The sequence below is a fragment of the Cherax quadricarinatus genome, chromosome 39 (assembly GCF_038502225.1).
Source record: "Cherax quadricarinatus isolate ZL_2023a chromosome 39, ASM3850222v1, whole genome shotgun sequence".
Taxonomy (NCBI): Eukaryota; Metazoa; Arthropoda; class Malacostraca; order Decapoda; family Parastacidae; genus Cherax; species Cherax quadricarinatus.
In genome coordinates, this window is record NC_091330.1 from 2526655 (window position 1) to 2548956 (window position 22302).

At 38.8% G+C, this 22302-nt stretch overlaps 1 protein-coding gene across 4 annotated transcripts in view; it reads left to right on the top strand.

The window, feature by feature from the left end:
* Positions 1 to 1221: 1221 nt before the first annotated feature.
* The window catches only part of LOC128696280 (ethanolamine-phosphate phospho-lyase), a 46563-nt gene continuing 25482 nt past the window's right edge, over positions 1222 to 22302 (top strand). The window contains exons 1-6 of one of the 4 annotated variants that reach the window (XM_053787453.2): positions 1223 to 1474; positions 1687 to 1823; positions 6948 to 7069; positions 8080 to 8239; positions 9528 to 9602; positions 16025 to 16170. In XM_053787453.2, coding sequence (XP_053643428.1) covers positions 7015 to 7069; positions 8080 to 8239; positions 9528 to 9602; positions 16025 to 16170 — 436 coding nt within the window. In that variant the 5' untranslated portion in view covers positions 1223 to 1474; positions 1687 to 1823; positions 6948 to 7014. Of the gene's footprint in view, positions 1475 to 1686; positions 1824 to 6947; positions 7070 to 8079; positions 8240 to 9527; positions 9603 to 16024; positions 16171 to 22302 lie in introns of all 4 variants that reach the window. The other 3 variants (XM_053787452.2, XM_053787451.2, XM_053787454.2) reach the window with 3 other exon arrangements.

The window sequence follows — 22302 nt, forward strand, 5'->3', positions numbered from 1 at the left end:
TTGTAACTAACCTGTACTCCCTGGAACGCAGGCGGGAGAGATACATGATTATATACACCTGGAAAATCCTAGAGGGACTAGTACCGAACTTGCACACGAAAATCACTCACAACGAAAGCAAAAGACTCGGCAGACGATGCAACATCCCCCCAGTGAAAAACAGGGGTGTCACTAGCACGTTAAGAGACAATGCAGTAAGTGTCAGGGGCCAGAGATTGTTCAACTGCCTCCCAGCATACATTTGGGGGATTACCAATAGACCCCTGGGTGTCTTCAAGCAGGCACTGGACAAGCACCTGAAGTCGGTACCTGACCAGCCGGGCTGTGGCTCGTACGTTGGATTGCGTGCAGCCAGCAGTAACAGCCTGGTTGATCAGGCTCTGATCCACCATAAGACCTGGTCACAGACGGGGGGGCGTTGACCCCCTGAACTCTCTCCAGATAAACCCTGGTTTGTTTCCCAAAGTCTGTGACACGTACCTTCTTGTCCCCTTTCAATGGTGTGCTTGACAATGTGTTGTAACATTGCCTTTCTTGGACTGATGAATGACACATTTCAGGGTGAGATAGTTTACAAGAAGAACTGAATATTCCTTTGGTCATGAGGTCGCGGCATATATTTGGATGGTCAAAATTGCACGTCCCGACTGTTATCTGAAGTCTACAGATACCCAAGTTGCGTATCATTGGTTTCACTTTTGGAGTCCTGAAACAATGCAGCAGATTTCTGACTTTTCGGAGTTATCATGGGTAATTTACACTTACAGAGGTCACATTGGGTCTTTGTCAGACCCAACTGTGCATTGTTACATCACTAGAAAGGAATATTAGTCACTTCGTATTTACGGTGGCCCGTGGCCTGGTGGCAAAAGCCCTCGCTTCACACGGTGAGGTCCAGGTTCGATTCCCGGCGAGGGTTGAAATATTGGGCGTGTTTCCTTACAGTGGTTGTCTATGTTCACTCATCAGCAATAATGGGTACCTGGGTGTTAGTCAACTGGTGTGGGTCGCATCCTGGGACAAAATTGACTTAATTTTCCCGAAATGCTCTGCATAACAAGGGGCTTTCTAATAGTATGTCATTGATGTCAGCTAGGCCTGTATACCTTGTACATGTACTTGTAGGAATAAATATATTATTATTATTATTATTACTATTACTTCATGTAGTTGTAAACTGTACATTATTATAATTATGGGGAGCGCTGAACCCGTATGATTATACAGCGCATATTGGGGGGAAGGGGGGTGATGGAAGGTATTCAGGCTCAATTCAGGGAACCGGGGCATAGATCCAATTCCCAAGATCAAGAGCCCCCCACCATCGTCAAGGAACCTTCCTTAAGGGGTGTAAACCGTACATAAAACTGCCTTATCCCCGGGAGGTGGATGGTAGGAAACAACACAACTGACAGTGCTGGCCTTGGTTACCACCAACACTAATAACACCAAGAATGGAGGGAGGGAGCATTTGGTAATATTTTTAATTTATCAGTTCATGTACCCTGTGCCGTGTCAAGTAATAAGTTTTGAAATGTGTAATTTTTCAAAGCTGAAGTTATTTTTTTGTTGACAAACTGGTGGTGTTAATTTCACACAGGTACATAAAATTTGACTAAAGATATAGTCAACACCTTACCACCAACACCATGGGTACTCTTAATTCCTTTATATCTCAATACACAGGCAACTCAAAAGATAGAGCAGCTACAACAATCTTGTACCACGAGTGCTAACACAACCCACAGTTGTGCTGGAAAATCAAACCCCATCATCAGCACCAGTGGAAATAAGTCACTTTGACATTTTTGTGGTTATCCTAGGTAATTTACATTATGATAATTGTACTTATTTGTACCTGTTCCTAAATAAACTTACACCCTGTGGTGAGGATAGAGCTCCCATCACCATATAAAGTACAATACACCTATAATCACTAGTGCCCCAGTGGAAGTAAGTCACTCTGTCTGACTTTTTTTGGTTATCCTAATTTTTTTACACATATGCTGCTATGTATGATAATCTATGTAACTGTATTTGTGTATACCTGAATAAACTTACTAATCACATTAGCAACACAGGCACTACTTCCAAACAACCAAAACCTGATATGGCCCCCTCATAGTATAAGTGGCTTTGGCATGCTGCTCTTACCTGTATTTTTTTGTACCTCTGTATGTATGCTCAAATTGTTAATAAATAAAATAAATAAATAAATAACCCTAATGACCCGGCATGCAAAAAGTGTTAAAACATTACTGTCAGCATTAAAAGAATTACCTCTACTTGTCAGAACTAGATGTAGCATACATAACTGAATCCTGGTTAACATCAGAGCACAATCTATTTAAAAAAAAAATCTATTATGCAACAATGAGACAGACTTAATCTAGTTAAGCATAGCTGAACTAGATTAATTGTTACTGTTGATCTTAATATGGCAGGGTTTGAACTCTTTAATTACCATATACTACTCAGACCAACTAGAATGTATCACTAATACTTGCACAAGGGATGAACATGGGGAATATATAATAGCCAAATTCAAATCCAAATACCTACAAAAACCTCTCACATTGATAAACATCTACAGAGTTCCACAGTCAAACATTAGCCAATTTAGTCAAAACCTAGGAAGTATGATAACTGATGCACGCATGAACAAAGATCACTTACTACTCTCAGGTGACTTCAATATAAATCTCCTGCAAGACCAGGACCCACACGTTACTGAATTCACAAACACAACGAGTAACTGTATGTTGCTACCAACAGTAACAAAACCTACAAGAGTTACAGAGACTAGTGTTTCCCTACTTGACCACATCTGGACCAACACCATATCCCCTTTAAAATCAGGCATAATTACAGATAATACCACAGACCACTACCCTACTTTCCTCATAACAACTCTTGGTAAATTACCCCAAGACACTACTAAAGTCACCTTCAGACTTCACAATGAGGCAGCCATTAATAACTTCACAACAGCAGTAGCAAACATTGACTGGCACACTGAGCTAGAAATCTATACAGATATTGACGAATGTATTAATAATTTTCTAAAAAAGACCCAATACCTCTATAACAAGCACTGCCCTAAAAAAATTAAACAGATGACAGCTAAGAGACTGAACAGTCCCTGGCTAACACCCAGCATTCTCAAATCCATAAATACAAAACACCAATATGAAAAACAGTACAGAATGGGTCACATAACCAGAGACCAAACAAAACGTTACTCGTCAATCCTAACCAGCCTGATAAGAAGGGCAAAAAAATTGTATTATGAGAACAGATTATCCAACTTACGAGGTGATATAAAAAAGACCTGGAAAACCCTATCAGAAATTCTAGGAACAAAAAAGATATCACGAAATAGCGAAATAAAATTAGCAAAATCAGATGAACCCCAACTCCCACCAACAGAAACAGCAAACAGACTCAATGATTTCTTCTCCACTATAGGACAAAACCTTGCCAATAAAATCCCAAGCTCAGATACCCCACCAAATGACTACCTCACCGGCAACTACCCGAACACACTGTTCCTAGCTCCGACTAACCCATACAAAGTCTCCCTTATTATCAACACACTAAAAAACAAGGCAGGAAATTTAAATACCTTACCACCCTTTATATACAAAAAAGTGTCACAAGTGCTATCACCAATCATTGCAACACTCTTTAACAAATCCATTGAATCCTCCACCTTCCCTACAGTACTCAAAATAGCAAGGGTCACCCTGATCCACAAAGGAGGAGACCAAACAGAGTTGAATAACTATAGGCCAATATCCAACTTACACCCTCTCTCAAAAATCTTCGAAAAATTAATTCATAAACGAATCTACTCCTACCTTATCTCCCAAAACATACTCAACCCCTGCCAATTTGGATTCAGGCCTAATAAAAATACTAATGATGCTATTATACACATGCTAGAACATATATACACTGCAATAGAGAAAAAAGAAGTCCCACTGGGGATCTTCATTGACTTACGTAAAGCTTTTGATACAGTTGACCATGACTTGCTCCACGTAAAATTGTCACACTATGGTATAAGAGGGCATTCCCTCAACTACCTCAAGTCATACCTCAGCAACAGAAGCCAATATGTGTATGCAAATGGGGCAAACTCTTCTGCACAACCAATTACAGTTGGTGTCCCACAGGGAAGTGTCCTTGGCCCTCTTCTCTTTCTCCTATACATAAATGACCTACCAAATGCTTCGCAATTACTCAAACCCACACTATTTGCAGATGACACTACATACGTCTTCTCCCACCCGAGCCCAGTCACGCTAGCCAATACTGTAAATACCGAATTACAGAAAATATCTACCTGGATGAGGACTAACAAACTTACACTAAACATTGACAAAACCTACTTCATTCAGTTTGGTAACAGAGCTACAGATGTCCCTCTTAACATAATGATAAACGGATCACCTATCACAAAGCTAACAGAGGGAAAATTCTTAGGAATCCACCTTGATAATAGACTCAAATTTCATACACATATACAGCAAATTTCTAAGAAAATTTCCAAGACTGTAGGCATACTATCGAAGATACGGTACTATGCTCCACAGTCAGCCCTCCTGGCCCTATATCACTCTCTGTAAGTGTGCTCAAATTATAAATAAATAAATAAATAAATAAATGGAATTTGTGCATGGGACTCAACAACAAGTAACCATCTCAGACCACTAATTACCCAACAAAAGGCTGCAGTTAGAATGATAACAAATTCTCACTACAGGCAGCACACTCCACCAATATTCAATACACTAAACCTACTCACCATACAAAACATCCATACTTATTACTGCACCTATTACATACATAGAACACTTAACTCTGATATTAACCCTCCCCTCAAACATCTCCTTGCCAACCTCAACAGAACACATGACCATAACACAAGGCACAGATCACTCTTTGATGTTCCTCGTGTCCATCTCACACTATGCAAAAACTCAATGCACATAAAAGGCCCTAAAATCTGGAATTCATTACCTGTAAATATAAAAGAAACACTACCTGTTTATAAATTCAAGTCTCTTCTCAAAGATCACTTACTCACCCAAAACCAAATAAATACTGAATAACTGAACCTTATAAATTGTATATCTTAAATGTTTCTCACAATTATATCACATAAATGTTAAACCTAAAACCCAATCTAACTTTATTATTTTTTAAATACACTACCTAACAGAATACTCCATTCTACTGAATGTACGACAATGCATGCAACCATATGACCTGTCTTTGTAATACTCACTTGTGCTTTATAGTAATCTGTTTACATTAATGTATGTTTTATCACTGATTTCATCATTGCTTAGTTAATCTTAAGTTAATTTTAAGCCAGCCCGTAATGCTATGCATAGTATAAGTGGCTTTGGCATGCTGCTCTTATCTGTATTTTTTTGTACCTCTGTATGTGTGCTCAAATTGTTAATAAATAAATAAATAAATAAATTAATAAACATAACTACCTCACTACCTAATCCCCTCTGCCATACCTTCCCACATATTTTAATTACAAAACTATGAATCATCACTCAATATATATGTTGGGTCAGCCCATTTTAAACGTGAGACTGAATGCCATATTGGACCTGATGTTGAAAGTGGCCACAAATCACTCATCATGAAATTCCTCAACTTAATAATACAGTGGACCCCCGCATAACGATTACCTCCGAATGCGACCAATTATGTAAGTATATTTATGTAAGTGCGTTTGTATGTGTATGTTTGGGGGTCTGAAATGGACTAATCTACTTCACAATATTTCTTATGGGAACAAATTCGACCAGTACTGGCACCTGAACATACTTCTGGAGTGAAAAAATATCGTTAACCGGGGGTCCACTGTATATCTTTATTTCTACAACTACATGTACAAGGAATACAGGTCTAGCTGACATCAGTGACATACTACTACATAGAAAACCGCTTGTTATGCAGAGCATTTTGGCAAATTAGGTCAGTTTTGTCCCAGGATACGACCCACACCAATCGGCTAACACCCAGGTACCCATTATTACTGATGGGTGAACATGGACAATCAGTGTAAGGAAACACACCCAATGTTTCCACCCCTTGGGTTTTTGCCACCAGGCCACGGGGCACTGTAAACTTTGAGCCACTTTTGTATCCATTTTTAACTCCAAAATGGAATGCCCTGTGGGTGAATCCAATTAAGATGTATGATACACAAACGTAGAGTTAAGACTCTGAAATCCATGCAGATTTAAACCATTCTGCCACATCTTCTCACAAAAATAAATGGAAAACCCTGATTGTGCATGGACAGTTGCAATGAGATGTAGAGCCATGCAAAAACAATGACGATCATCATTACAAAATTGGGTAAGTCTTTGACAGGCAGCAGCAGCTGAAGAAGTATTGCTAAAATCAAAGTGAGAATTGCAGACACAGTTCTGTGCAAATCTCACACCCACCTCACCAACAACAAAAGCATGGGCAGCATTACATCGTAACAGTCCACTCAATACTGTCATTCTTCCAAATCACAAATAATGGGATACTTTGCCTAACTCCCTGGGAATGAGCAGATACCCTAGTAGATCATTTTGAACTAATACTGTCAACCCTTTTCACACATAACCAGGAAAACTTGCCTATACAGTACAGGAAATCAACTCACCATGCTCAAAGTCCATGTTAGGTATGGACGATGTATTTGCCTGCAGTAAGATTCATCTCACACTCACACAGATGCTGACTTATTAGGCAGCTATTTAGGACAACTGAAACCATGACCTCATTACAAAAGCTTTACTTATTGGTCACTGCTACATACTGTACTAACATTATGAGATGAGAGGACTTAGGTTTAATTTCTCACTATTGAAAACTATGATGAATAGAGTGAGTTGACATTTTTTTTGTATTTTCATTCCCAGTAGCACTGTAAGTAGCCTGCACTGTGACACTGCTCCTCTCAAGATTGTACGTGCACAGAAGCAGTATATGACAGACAGCTTGGGGGTTCAGTATCTTGATTGTGTCTCAAATATTGCACATGGTAAGTTTTAGCATGATGCAACTTGCCGCACAGTAGTGTACTGTATATATGACTGATACACAGTGAAGGAGATTGGTTAAAGTGAAACTAAAAGTAAAATAAAAGAAGTTTTTATGAATTCACAGAAAGCCACAGAATTTGCTTACTTTCCATTACCATGTTACTGTTTTTATAGTGTTGAAGGACTTGCTAAAATACTGACAATATTACACATGTAAAAAAAAAAACACCACAGGTGGGGTTTGAACCCACGGTCAGAGTCTCAAAATTCCAGACCATCACGTTAGCAGTGGTCTGGAGTTTTAAGACTCAAACCCCACCCGTGGTATGGTTTGTTTGCAATCGTGTCATTACGATTTCGTGAGTCAAGTTACACACATAAACATCTGCCAATATGTAAAATATTACTGTGGAATATTAATTGTAATATTTTTTTTATAATGTGTGCCTTCAAGATTATTATTCTTATAAACCTCCACCTTGACTACCTCACATTAGTATTAAGATAAAGTAAAGATTTATTAAAAAGTTAATCACTCTTATCTTGTCTAGACTTAAGTAGTTATTATGTAATAGGATTAGTCTGCCCAAAATGCCCCAGCATGTTAGTGGCTTTTTTTATACTTAACAAATCAAAATTGTAATTACACATTGTAACCTTTGCAAAGAAATAAAATCTTTATTCTTTATTCTTTTATGCCCTATATCATATCTTGTATGTACTTATTTATCCTTTTTTTTTCTTTAAATATGTATTGCCTAATACTAAACCCCTTTCTATACAAAGTTCAATCAAGGACCCCCCAATATCATTTACACCTGTACTTTTAATAGAGCAAAATGGGTTCCTTGTTTTAAGAGTTGATTTTTTGTCATATTTTAATTTTTTTGCTAAATTTGTTTAACCTCTGCTTTTAGAACATTTCACTCCCCTCACGCTGAAGAAATTTTTTTTAAATTCCGTAGAACCTAATGCTACCATTAGTAACCAGTGGCACTGTTGTTTTCAGTGGGACATTGCCATCCACAAGTTGTGACAGCAGGAAAAAATCAGATGGCAACCTTGGTTTCTGCACAAGGTTTTGTTAATGATTCTCTCACCAAGTATGTCAAGCAGCTCATCAGCTATTTTCCAGACGTACTTAGTGTGTGCTACCTTGTTAACTCTGGGTAAGTATATATTTACATGAGCTACAGTCCTGGAGACCCTGCAACTTCTAAAAGAATCTGCAAAAGTACACTAAAAACACTGAACAGGTTATGGCAGTGTGTTCGTTTCTGGTTGTGTATGCATTGGTTATAACCACCACTAATACATTGAAACTGCTTCTCTCATGGGCTTGTAGACACTAGCATATACTGCTGTCAATTTCTTCCAGCTTCCTTATTAATTCAAGTCTGCTTAACAGTTTAAGTCACATGCTTCTTCATGGCACTATGACTTGCTTTAAAGGTCATTGTTAATAACATTGTACACAGTACTTTACTGAAATTATTAAAAGCACTGTAAATCCAGAGGAAAATTGAAGATGAAATGACAGTGGTGTGAGCTTGTGCACAGACAATAACAGATGCAGGCAATCACTCACCCTCTGCCCAGGAACAAGGAAAGTGGACACATCCAGGATTAACTTTGGACTATACAAACTTGCTACTATTAAGAAGTGTTAGTCCATTTTATCGAATGCATCACCAGACCAAGTAACCGTGTGATGTAATAGGTTTGGTCCGCTTCATAGCTATTTTAATCAGACACCCCATTAAACATACATGTTAAGGCTTTGTTCAGCCAGATTTTTTTTATTGGTTTTAATTGATATTTCGCTTCATGGAGCAAGTGAATAATGGGTGATTTTACTACCAGTCACAGAATCCTCTGTCTGTATAGTTTAAATTTCCCCCTCACACTTATGTCTACAGTGAGCAGAGTCCAAGTTAACAGCTCTCCAAGTTTGTTACATTAGATTATACGAAATAGAGCCTCTCCTCACTTAGCAACGTAGTCTTTTACCAACGACTTGGACTTACGACGGGGTCTCTGACTAGTATGCGTATCTAAATAATGTACATCAGAGCTGATTTCCTCTCTTCTGTTTATTACAATAAACATTATACTACTGTATAAACATTTAAAAATATACTGAAAATGTTATAAATGGTGCAAAGGTGACATTAAAACAATATCAAAGATGGTTGATGCAAACCCACTACCATTATAATATGCTTCTTGCTTAGCGATGAATTCATTTACCGACGTGGTCTTATGAACGGAATTCCGTCCATATATATGTGACCTGGGACAATTGTTTTTAGTCATGTATTTTAAATATGAAGACATTTGTGTATCTTTTTATCTAAAGAAGGGTAGTCGTAAAGAATGTATGTTCTGCTAGGTTACATAAAAAATATAACAACATTGTCACAAAATAAAGCTGAACTCTTTTTTTTTTTTTTTCAGATCAGAGGCTAATGACCTTGCATTGAGACTGGCAAGATCTTATACAAACAGAATGGATGTTGTTGTTTTTGATGAGTAGGTTTTGTATTTTATTCAGTACTATTTTTTTTTTTATTATCACACTGGCCGATTCCCACCAAGGCAGGGTGGCCCAAAAAAGAAAAACTTTCACCATCATTCACTCCATCACTGTCTTGCCAGAAGGGTGCTTTACACTACAGTTTTTAAAACCGCAACATTAACACCCCTCCTTCAGAGTGCAGGCACTGTACTTCCCATCTCTAGGACTCAAGTCCGGCCTGCCGGTTTCCCTGAACCCCTTCATAAATGTTACTTTGCTCACACTCCAACAGCACGTCAAGTATTAAAAACCATTTGTCTCCATTCACTCCTATCAAACACGCTCACGCATGCCTGCTGGAAGTCCAAGCCCCTCGCACACAAAACCTCCTTTACCCCCTCCCTCCCACCTTTCCTAGGCCGACCCCTACCCCGCCTTCCTTCCACTACAGACTGATACACTCTTGAAGTCACTGTTTCGCTCCATTCTCTCTACATGTCCGAACCACCTCAACAACCCTTCCTCAGCCCTCTGGACAAGTTTTGGTAATCCCGCACCTCCTCCTAACTTCCAAACTAGAAGGTGCGGTGGCCTGGTGGCTAAAGCTCCCGCTTCACACACGGAGGGCCCAGGTTCGATTCCCGGCTGGTGGAAACATTTCGACACATTTCCTTACACCTGTTGTCCTGTTCACCTAGCAGCAAATAGGTACCTGGGTGTTAGTCGACTGGTGTGGGTCGCATCCTGGGGGACAAGATTAAGGACCCCAATGGAAATAAGTTAGACAGTCCTCGATGACGCACTGACTTTCTTGGGTTATCCTGGGTGGCTAACCCTCCAGGGTTAAAAATCCGAACGAAATCTTATCTTATCTTATCTTACCAAAACTGTTGTCCAGAGGGCTGAGGAAGGGTTGTTGAGGTGGTTCGGACATGTAGAGAGAATGGAGCGAAACAGAGTGACTTCAAGAGTGTATTATATATGGAGTGTATTATATATTATATATGGCATTATATATGATCATTTAATTGTCTGTAGGTGAGAAGAGCTTTAATAAAGGACATACGTATTATATTACTGATCTATTCAGGAATAATTAGAATACAGTAAATCCTTGATATAATGGGCTAATATGGGGATAATATGGGAATAATGTTTAAAAAAAGCAATAAAACACACTACAGTACTCTGTACCTAATATAGTACTGTCGTCTCAGTTTATTGTTATACTGAAAAAAAAAAAAATTAGCATAAAGGAGTTAAAGGTACAATTTACCCAGTGGATTTTGTTCAATTTATTGGGGTCCGTTATATTAAAGGTTCACTGTACTTTAGAAGAGGGCTGACTAAATTTGACTTGCACAGTATGAGAGTCAAATTAGTATTGAATGTTGTTTATTTCATATATTTATTACACTCAGGAAGTTGTATATAAATAATATAATTTTCACTTTTTTCTTGAGTGATATATGGTACTATTTCCAATCAAAATCACAATTTTTATTTTCATAAAGTACAGCATGCACTTCATATAGGAATAAGTAACCAGCCGGGCTGTGATTCATATGTTGGATTGTATGCGGCCAGCAGTAACAGCCTGGTTGACCAGGCCCTGATCCACTGCAAGGCCTGGTCATGGACCATGTCTTGGGGATGTTGACCCCCCAAAACACTCCAGGTAGACTAAATTGAAAACCCCCTGGTTATGAATGTGAAATAATAGTTGCTCTTGTACCTTCATCTCCTCACTATTATTTTTTTATCTTATTATTAATTATTTATTTATTGTATGTATTATTATTATTTATTTATTGATATTATTGTATTTTTTCAACAAACCAGAAATATCCTACCAAGGTAGGGTGACCGAAAGAGAAAAACGAAAATTTCTCTTTTTAAATTTAGTAAGGTATACAGGAGAAGGGGGTTACTAGTCCCTTGCTCCTGGCATTTTAGTCACCTCTTACGACACAATTCTGTTCCACTTCCCCAAACCAGCCGTATCCCACCAAGGCAGGGTGGCCCAAAAAGAAAAACGAAAGTTTCTCTTTTTAAATTTAGTAATTTATATGGGAGAAGGGGTTACTAGCCCCTTGCTCCCCGCATTTTAGTCGCCTCTTACAACACGCATGGCTTACGGAGGAAGAATTCTGTTCCACTTCCCCATGGAGATAAGAGGAAATAAACAACAACAAGAACTAGAAAGAAAATAGAAGAAAACCCAGAGGGGTGTGTATATATATGCTTGTACATGTATGTAAATGCAGCAGCGAGGAGACGGTTGGAGGCAGTGGAGATGTCCTGTCTAAGGGCAATGTGTGGTGTAAATATTATGCAGAAAATTCGGAGTGTGGAAATTAGGAGAAGGTGTGGAGTTAATAAAAGCATTAGTCAGAGGGCAGAAGAGGGGTTGTTGAGGTGGTTTGGTCATTTAGAGAGAATGGATCAAAGTAGAATGACATGGAAAGCATATAAATCTATAGGGGAAGGGAAGAGGGGTAGGGGTCGTCCTCGAAAGGGTTGGAAAGAGGGGGTAAAGGAGGTTTTGTGGGCGAGGGGCTTGGACTTCCAGCAAGCGTGCATGAGCGTGTTAGATAGGAGTGAATGGAGATGAATGATACTTGGGACCTGATGATCTGTTGGAGTGTGAGCAGGGTAATATTTAGTGAAGGGATTCAGGGAAACCAGTTATTTTCATATAGTCGGACTTGAGTCCTGGAAATGGGAAGTACAATGCCTGCACTTTAAAGGAGTGGTTTGGGATATTGGCAGTTTGGAGGGATATGTTGTGTATCTTTATACGTATATGCTTCTAAACTGTTGTATTCTGAGCACCTCTGCAAAAGCAGTGATAATGTGTGAGTGTGGTGAAAGTGTTGAATGATGATGAAAGTATTTTCTTTTTGGGGATTTTCTTTCTTTTTTTTTGGGTCACCCTGCCTCGGTGGGAGACGACCGACTTTTTTAAAAAAAAAAAAAAAAAAAAAACATGTATGTGCAGTGTGACCTAAGTGTAAGTAGAAGTAGCAAGACGTACCTGAAAACTTGCATGTTTATGAGACAAAAAAAAAGGACACCAGCAATCCTACCATCATGTAAAACAATTACAGGCTTTCGTTTTACACTCACTTGGCAGGACGGTAGTACCTCCCTGGGCGGTTGCTGTCTACCAACCTACTACCTAGAATTATTATAATTGTTATTATTTATTTATTGTTTCCACTCCAGGCCCACGGCATCTGTAACAGTCTCAGTTTGGTCATGAACACCTAATTCTTCATTAAAGGACTATTTACATTATGCATTCCATACTGATTGAATAGAGAGAATGTATATAGAACATAGGGAATTACTGGTAGAAATTGGGCATCTCATGAAAATAAATTTTCATATAGTGAACCTGCAATAAGAGCAGTATAGTACATACTCTGTAACTTCCAATTCTTGTGAACAGAAAGTTTCTTGGCTGAGATTGAGTCCAGTACTGTACATATAAACCATACCACGGGTGGGGATAGAACCCGCAGTGAGAGAGTTATAAAACTCCCAGTGGCAAACAAGTCGGTCTGGAGCTTTATGACTCTCTGACAGTGGGTTCTATCCTCGCCTGTGGTGTGGTTTGTTTGCAATCATGTCATTACAGTTTCATAAGTAATACTGTACATATATTTGATAAACTTTCTTCTTTCATTCAACACACTGGCCGTATCCCACCGAGGCAGGGTGGCCCAAAAGGAAAAACAAAAGTTTGTCCTTTTACATTTAGTAATATATACAGGAGAAGGGGTTACTAGCCCCTTGCTCCTGGCATTTTAGTTGCCACTTACAACACGCATGGCTTACGGAGGAAGAATTCTGTTCCACTTCCCCATGGAGATATTTGATAAACATATATTTAATAATAATAATATCTTTATATGTGAGTAGGGTAATATTTAGTGAAGGGATTCAGGGAAACCGATTATATTATATAGCCGGACTTGAGTCCTGGAAATGGGAAGTACAATGCCTGCACTTTAAAGGAAGGGTTTGGGATATTGGCAGTTTGGAGGGATGTGTTGTGTATCTTTATACGTATATACTTCTAAACCGTTGTATTCTGAGCACCTCTGCAAAAACAGTGATTATGTGTGAGTGAGGTGAAGGTGTTGAATGATGATGAAAGTATTTTCTTTTTGGGGAATTTTCTTTCTTTTTGGGTCACCCTGCTCTGTGGGAGACAGCCGACTTGTTAAAAAAAAAAAAAAAAAATCTTTATTTCTACAAGTACATGTACAGGGTATACAGGCCTAGCTGACATCAATGACATACACATGTACTACTACATAGAAAGCCGCTTGTTATGTAGAGCATTTCGGGCAAATTAGGTCAATATTGTCCCAGGATGTGACCCACACCAGTTGACTAACACCGAGGTACCCATTTTACTGATGAGGAACATAGACAACCGGTGTAAGGAAACATTCCCAGTATTTCTACCCTCGCCGGGAATCAGCCCCAGACCCTCACCGTGTGAAGCGAGAGCTTTAGTTACCAGGCCACGGGGCACCATGGGAAAATGGAAAAGAATCCTTTCTCTGTAAGCCATGCCTGTCTTAAGAGGTAACTAAAATGCTGGGAGCAAGGGGCTAGTAACTCATTCTCCTGTATAAATAATTACATGTATAAAGAAAAACTTTTGTTTTTCTTTTTGGATCACCCTGCCTGGTGGGAGATGGCCACTGTGTTAAAAAAAAAATATTTGATATAAAGCAGAAACAATTCTTGAAAATAAATTTTGTTTGAATGTTTGAACCTGCAGAGTGGCATTCATAAAAAGTTGGTTCACAAGTGCCCCATTCATCATTGTGGATCCTTGTAACTCTGATGTTTGAAATTTGAGAACTTCTTTATTAGCTAGGGCTTGAGAACGCCCAAAGTTTGATCTCGAGACATAAGAAGACATTCCAACTCCTTGGCAGTAGCAGTATGGGTAGCTTTCGAACTTATGGAGGGTAGCTATCTGATAATTACCTACACTTTTGCCCACCATATTCATTTCCTTTAGTCCATGAGGTAGGAAAGGCAATACCTGCACTCTGAAAGGAGGGTTAGGGATGTTGCAGTTGGAGTTTAACCCTTTGACTGCTTCGGTCGCATATATACGTCTTACGAACCACCGTGTTTGATGTATATATACTCAAAAATTCTAGCGGCTTCAAATCAAGCAGGAGAAAGCTGGTAGGCCCACATGTGAGAGAATGGGTCTGTGTGGTCAGTGTGCACCATATAAATAAAAAAATCCTGCAGCACACAGTGCATAACGAGAAAAAAAAAACGTTTTTTTGGATTAAAATGCCAACTTTGTTTGTATTTTCGTATAGTATTTATGGTTGTATTCTCGTTTTCGTGGTCTCATTTGATAGAATGGAAAACATATTATAGAAATAGAGGTGATTTTGATTGGTTTTACTATGAAAAGAACCTTGAAATGGAGCTCAAATTAGGGGAAATATTTGATTTTTGCCAATGTTCAAAAGTAAACAAATGATGTCATTGTTCAATAAATGTCCAACTAGCCATTCTAATATGCAGTCACGAATGGGTTGACATTATTTATACAATTATTACAATATTGCAGTAGTCTGCATAACAGTAAATCTTCTATTTTTTTGTTTGAATAAAAATTCAAAATAGAAAGCAAGAGTAATATCAGAGGGGCCTGGAGACATGACTGATGAACAAAGAAAATGTTATTTTAGAGCCAGGAATGTCTACATTGTTCATTCTGGACCCTATTTTGAAATTGGCATATTTTTTAATTTGTGTGAAATTGGCCAAATTGCAAATTTCTGACCATGTTATAGGGTAGTTGAAATTGGTAAATGGGCAGTTTCTTGTGCTCAGTCGATAGAACAAATGTAGTTCTAAAGAAATAGCTATGAGTTTGGTCGACTGGAACAATGGAATTAGCCGAAAATAGGGCTCAAATTGGGCGAAAATATCGCCGAGGTCGCTAACTTTGTGAGAACATAATTTTTTAAGTTTTCCATCAAATTTTGTTCTTTTGGTGTCATTACCATTGGGAAAAAATTCTCTGTCATTTCATAAGAATTTTTTTTTTTTTCGAAAATTTTTCAACACCAGGAGACACCTCAGGATTTGGAGTTTCGACAGTCAAGGGGTTAATCCAAATTATGATGTCAGCTCACTTCTGGCAAGTCAGATATAGAATGAATGATTGGTGAATGTATGTCTTTTTCGTCGTCTTCGTAGGAGACATGCATTGAGGTATGAATTTTTTTTTATTAAATGAATTATTTACACATTGGTTTTTTAGGAATGAAATTGTTTCCTTGTCAAAGAGCTTACAATAAATGTAGATAGTATACTGGTTGAATCAAAGCACAAATATGAATGTATTACTATTCTAATTTTAAAACTTTGGTTTATCTAGGGCTTATCATGGAAATCTGGGAAACTTGATTGATATCAGTCCAAAGATGTTCAACAGGATGGCACAAGGAAAGAGAGAGTTTGTCCATGTCATTCCCTACCCAGATACTTATCAAGGATCATACCGAGATGATGATCCTCAAGCAGGTGAGAAGAGATTATTACACTGTACTATGAGGTATTATTATTACCTCAACTGGCAGTTGAGGTAATAATAATACCTCATGTGTAATGTCACAATGGTTGTTTAATATATTTATAGATGGGGTTGTAAAAGAAGTAAATGCTAGGGTGTTCGGGAGAGGGGTGGGATTAAATTATGGGGAATCAAATTCAAAATGGGAATTGACACAGTTACTTTTTGCTGATGATACTGTGCTTATGGGAGATTCTAAAGAAAAATTGCAAAGGTTAGTGGATGAGTTTGAGAATGTGTGTAAAGGTAGAAAGTTGAAAGTGAACATAGAAAAGAGTAAGGTGATGAGGGTATCAAATGATTTAGATAAAGAAAAATTGGATATCAAATTGGGGAGGAGGAGTATGGAAGAAGTGAATGTTTTCAGATACTTGGGAGTTGACGTGTCGGCGGATGGATTTATGAAGGATGAGGTTAATCATAGAATTGATGAGGGAAAAAAGGTGAGTGGTGCATTGAGGTATATGTGGAGTCAAAAAACGTTATCTATGGAGGCAAAGAAGGGAATGTATGAAAGTATAGTAGTACCAGCACTCTTATATGGATGTGAAGCTTGGGTGGTAAATGCAGCAGCGAGGAGACGGTTGGAGGCAGTGGAGATGTCCTGTCTAAGGGCAATGTGTGGTGTAAATATTATGCAGAAAATTTGGAGTGTGGAAATTAGGAGAAGGTGTGGAGTTAATAAAAGCATTAGTCAGAGGGCAGAAGAGGGGTTGTTGAGGTGGTTTGGTCATTTAGAGAGAATGGATCAAAGTAGAATGACATGGAAACCATATAAATCTATAGGGGAAGGAAAGAGGGGTAGGGGTCGTCCTCGAAAGGGTTGGAAAGAGTGGGTAAAGGAGGTTTTGTGGGCGAGGGGCTTGGACTTCCAGCAAGCGTGCATGAGCGTGTTAGATAGGAGTGAATGGAGACGAATGATACTTGGGACCTGACGATCTGTTGGAATGTGAGCAGGGTAATATTTAGTGAAGGGATTCAGGGAAACCGGTTATTTTCTTATAGTCGGACTTGAGTCCTGGAAATGGGAAGTACAATGCCTGCACTTTAAAGGAGGGGTTTGGGATATTGGCAGTTTGGAGGGATATGTTGTGTATCTTTATACGTATATGCTTCTAAACTGTTGTATTCTGAGCACCTCTGCAAAAGCAGTGATAATGTGTGAGTGTGGTGAAAGTGTTGAATGATGATGAAAGTATTTTCTTTTTGGGGATTTTCTTTCTTTTTTGGGTCACCCTGCCTCGGTGGGAGACGACCAACTTGTTGAAAAAAAAAAAAAATATAATTTAAAAAATCCAAGGTAGTAGGTTGGTAGACAGCAACTGCCCAGGGCGGTACTACCATCCTGCCAAGTGAGTGTAAAACAGAAGCCTGTAATTGTTTTACATGATGGTAGGATTGCTGTTGTCTTTTTTCTGTCTCATAAGCATACAAGGTTTCAGGTATGTCTTGCTACTTCTATTTATACTTAGGTCACACTACACATGCATGTACAGTGGAACCTCGGTTTTCGTATGCTCTGGTTTTCGTAGGATTCGGTTTTCGACAACAGTGGTCCACCATACCTAACACGTCCGTCTGCCCACGCCCACACAAAGCATCCCATGTGTTCTGACTCGGTCTGGCTTTGTTTCTCGTTAAGTGAGCATTACCCTGAGCGTTCATCCAAAACATTTTGTAATAATCCATTGTTTTTTGTACTTGTTTATTGAGTTAGACTCCTAAATAAGCCACCATGGGGCCAAAGAAAGTTCCAAGTGCCAGCCCTTTGATAAAGAAGGCGAGAAACATGATAGAATTTAAGAAAGAACTCATAGCAAAGTACAAAAGTGGCATATGCGTGGCCAGTCTCCCCAGTAAAAGACAAAGAAGGGAAGTAACCCCAGATAGAGCCTTGATACCTTAAGTTCTTATGGAGGGGTTTTCCCTTCCAAACAATAACCTCTCCTCTTCCCTATCCCCTCCTCACCGTCTTCCATACGCCAACAAGAGTCTTCCATAAAGGTAAAAGTGATGTTAAATGTTCATTTATCCATTTCATTAGTCATTTATATTTATTTTTCATTGTTTTTTGTATGTAAAACTATAGTTATTATCTATAAAATGTATTTTTGTTAATATTTTAGGGTGTCTGGAACGGATTAATTGGATTTACATTATTTCTTATGGGAAATATTGCTTCAGTTTTCGTACAATTTTGTTTTCATCAGACCTTCGGGAATGAATTAATCACGAAAACAGAGGTTCCACTGTACAAGCATATATAGGCACACCCTTTAGGTTTTCTTCTATTTTTCTTTCTAGTTCTTCTCTTTGTTTATTTCCTCTTATCTCCTTGGGGAAATGGAACAGAATTCTTCCTCTGTATGCCATGTGTGTTGTAAGTGGTGATTAAAGTGCCAGGAGCAAGAGGCTAGTAACCCCTTTTGTATATATTACTAAAGTTAAAAAGAGAACCTTTCGTTTTTCTTTTTCTTTTTCGTTATACTTCTTTCAACAAACCAGCCATATCCCACAGAGGCAAGGTGGCCCAAAAGGAAAAACAAAAGTTTCTCTTTTTAACTTTAGTAATGTATACAGAAGGGGTTACTAGACCCTTGCTCCCAATATTGTATGTATTATTATTATTACCATATTATATACATATTTTTTGTTAATAAATTGGCCATTTCCCACCTAGATATTCTAACCTCAAAAAGAAAAAATACTTTCACCATTCACTCAATCACTGTCTTGCCAGAAGGGCACTAATACTACAGTATTATATTATTATTATATCATTATATTATCATATACATTTATTATATATTAATTATTATTATTGGGGAATAAAGAGTATACCAGGCAAAGTGTATGGCAGTTATTATTGATAGAATTAAGGGTGGGACAGAAAGTAGGATTGCAGAGGAACAAGGAGGATTTAAGAAGGGTAAAGGATGTGTAGAGCAAGTGTGTACATCGAAGCATGTTAATGATCAATTTTTAGATAAAGATAAGGTTTTACTGTTGCATTTATGAATTAGAAAAGGCTTACTGGTATATAGGGTGGATTGGGAAGCAGTGTGGCAGTTGTTACAAATGCATGGAATAGGTGATAGAGTATTAAAAAAAAAAAATTTATGTGGATAGAGGCTCAGGGTGTATGTAGGAGAGAGGGAAGACTATTTTCTAGCAAAAATAGGCCTTAGACAAATATGTGATGTCACCATGGAAAACGAGCATAGACACAGGTGAGATTCTGCAGTCACTAAAAACAATGGATATAGCCCCACTCCATAAAGGTGGCAGAAAAGCAATAGCTAAAAGCTATAGACCAATAGCTCCAATGTCCCGCATCATAAAAATCTTTGAAAGAGTTCTAAGAAGCAGGATTGCAAACCACTTGGATTCCCAACAATTGCATAATCCAGGGCAACATGGGCTCAGAGCAGGTTGCTCCTGCCTCTCCCAGCTACTGGACTACTATGATATGGTCTTGAATGCACTGCAAAACAAACAGAATGCAGATGTAGTATACAAAGATTTTACAAAAGACTTTGACAAGTGCGATCATGGTGTGACAGTACACAAAATGCATGCTAAAGGGATAGCTGGCAAAGTGGGCAGATGTATCTTCAACTTTCTAACCAATCGAACACAAAGAGTAGTGGTAAACAGAGTTAAATCAGAAGCTGCCGCAATGAAGAGCTCTTTTCCACAAGGCACAGTACTCGCCCTTATCAGGTTCCTCATTCTTATATCAGACATAGACAGATATGTAAATCATGGCACCGTATCATCTTTTGCAGATGATACTAGGATCTGCATGAGAGTGTCATCTGTTGAGAACATGGCAAACCTCCAAGAAGATATAAACCAAGTTTTCCAATGGGCGGCGGAGAACAATGTGATACTAAGTGAAGACAAATTCCAACTACTCCATTATGGAAAACTGGAGGAAATAATACCTAGACTTGAGTATACTATAAACTCTAATTGCACAATAGAGCAGAAAAGTAATGTGAAGGACCTGGGAGTGATAATGTCTGAGGATGTCAGCTTCAAGGATCACAACAGCTTCAAGGATCACATCTGCAAGGAAAGTGATAGGATGGATAATGAGAACATTCAAGGCAAGAGATGCCAGGCCAATGATGATCCTTTTTAAATCACATGTTCTCTCTAGGCTGGAATACTGCTGTACATTAACATCCCCATTCAAGACAGGTGAAATTGCAGATCTAGAGAATGTACAGAGAACCTTTACTGTGCATATAAGCTCTGCCAAACACCTTAACTACTGGGAGCACTTGGAAGCATTTGACTTGTTCTCACTGGAGCACAGGTGAGAGATACATCATAATCTTCACCTGGAAAATTTTAGAGGGACTGGTCCCTAATCTGCACACAGAAATCACTCCCTATGAATGCAAAAGACTTGGCAGGTGATTCAACATATCCCCAGTGAAATGGAAAGTAGGGGTGCCATTAGTACATTAAGAGAAAACACAGTAAGTGTCTGGGGCCCAATGTCATGTGGGTTTTCGATACGTGGATAGGGTAGGAATACTCACGTAGGCTGGTAGTACGTATAATATATAACAGGAAGTATGGGAAAGCGCCAACAGCCGTCCTGCCTCTCTCTGCTCCCTAGCCTGACTGACCCACCAGTGCCTATGTGTGAGGGGGTGTTTGAAATCCTGCTATGGTCAGCAGCAATATGAATACAGTCAGTGATTCACGCAGAGACGGTTGGTAGTGAGTCATCTACTGGTACACTGGTTACTGGTAACTGGTTACTAGGAACTGGTACTACTACTGAGAGTTCGGCGACGCTAACATATGTCGTCCCGACATACAACTAATACAAACTAGAGATGGCAGGTGTATGGCTTGGGCTGATTCTATACAATGTCAAAGTACACAACAATTGAACATTATAACATACATAAGTAGAACATTGGAATGGAAGCTTACGTAACTGAAACTGTAATGCAATACAAGGTATAATATAGCACAACTCATCGAATGAAACTCAACGTTGGGATTACACAATAGAAGTGATAAAAAAAAATTTGATCGATCGATCTGTATTCATGTGATCTACGAATTCTGAGGAAGGAATATATACAAAGAAAGAAGTGTTTAACAGAAAGGCAGATTCGGTGCACTCAAATCTAGACTGTTAACTCTCAGAATTCGGAGAGAACGTGAACACAAAAAAAAAATTCTTGAATACTGATAAGCTGATACTGTAATTATTCATCTATACAGGTTATTTACATTTAACCCCAACTCTGCTAGGGTGAGATTGACATATGCAGAATGGGTGTCATCTCTGGGAGGATCAAACTCTGTAGCACTGGCTAACTCATGCTGTATTTGAGGCAAATCTGAATTGGTAGTTACAAATGATACTTGAGGATTTCTCAATACCTGTCGTGTATGTAGGGAATAACGACATTCAGGTTGATCGTCTGACTGAGTATTAGAGGTAGAGAGTACAGGATCAGGAGGATTGTCAGAGTCTATAAACCATCCACAGCATCGTTTGCTAAAATAGCAGCTTTTGGAGCAATCAAAGAACTAATGCCGCCTGCTTCCGTGTGTGCTTATGAGGCTAATCCTCCAACTGTGACGATGGAACCCCTTACAGCCTTAAATCATGTACGTTCCTTGTGCCCCCAGGGTACTTTCCCATGTATCAAAAGTAATTTCACACCTATGCCTCAGTCTGCACCACCTCTTGTTTGCGCCACAGCGACAAATCGTGGTCGTCAACCATCTCAGCGATCACCAAGGACCAGTGTACAGAGTCATTATAAACCTCGTAGTATTCATAGTACATTCAGTAACCATAGTCAGTGGACTTGTTACAACTGTGGTTTCCGTGGCCATATTGCAATTAATTGTCCTGATAGTTACCCTAAGAGGCGTCGTACTGATGATGAGTACCAGTCAGATCTTCCCTACTGTACTTATCATAGAATACATGGACATGACACATCTGAGTGCAATGCTCTCTACAACCTTCAGTACTCTAGGTCTTTCCGTGGCCGTTCCAACCCCAGAACCCGTAGAGGAAATAGACATCGTGGTTCTCA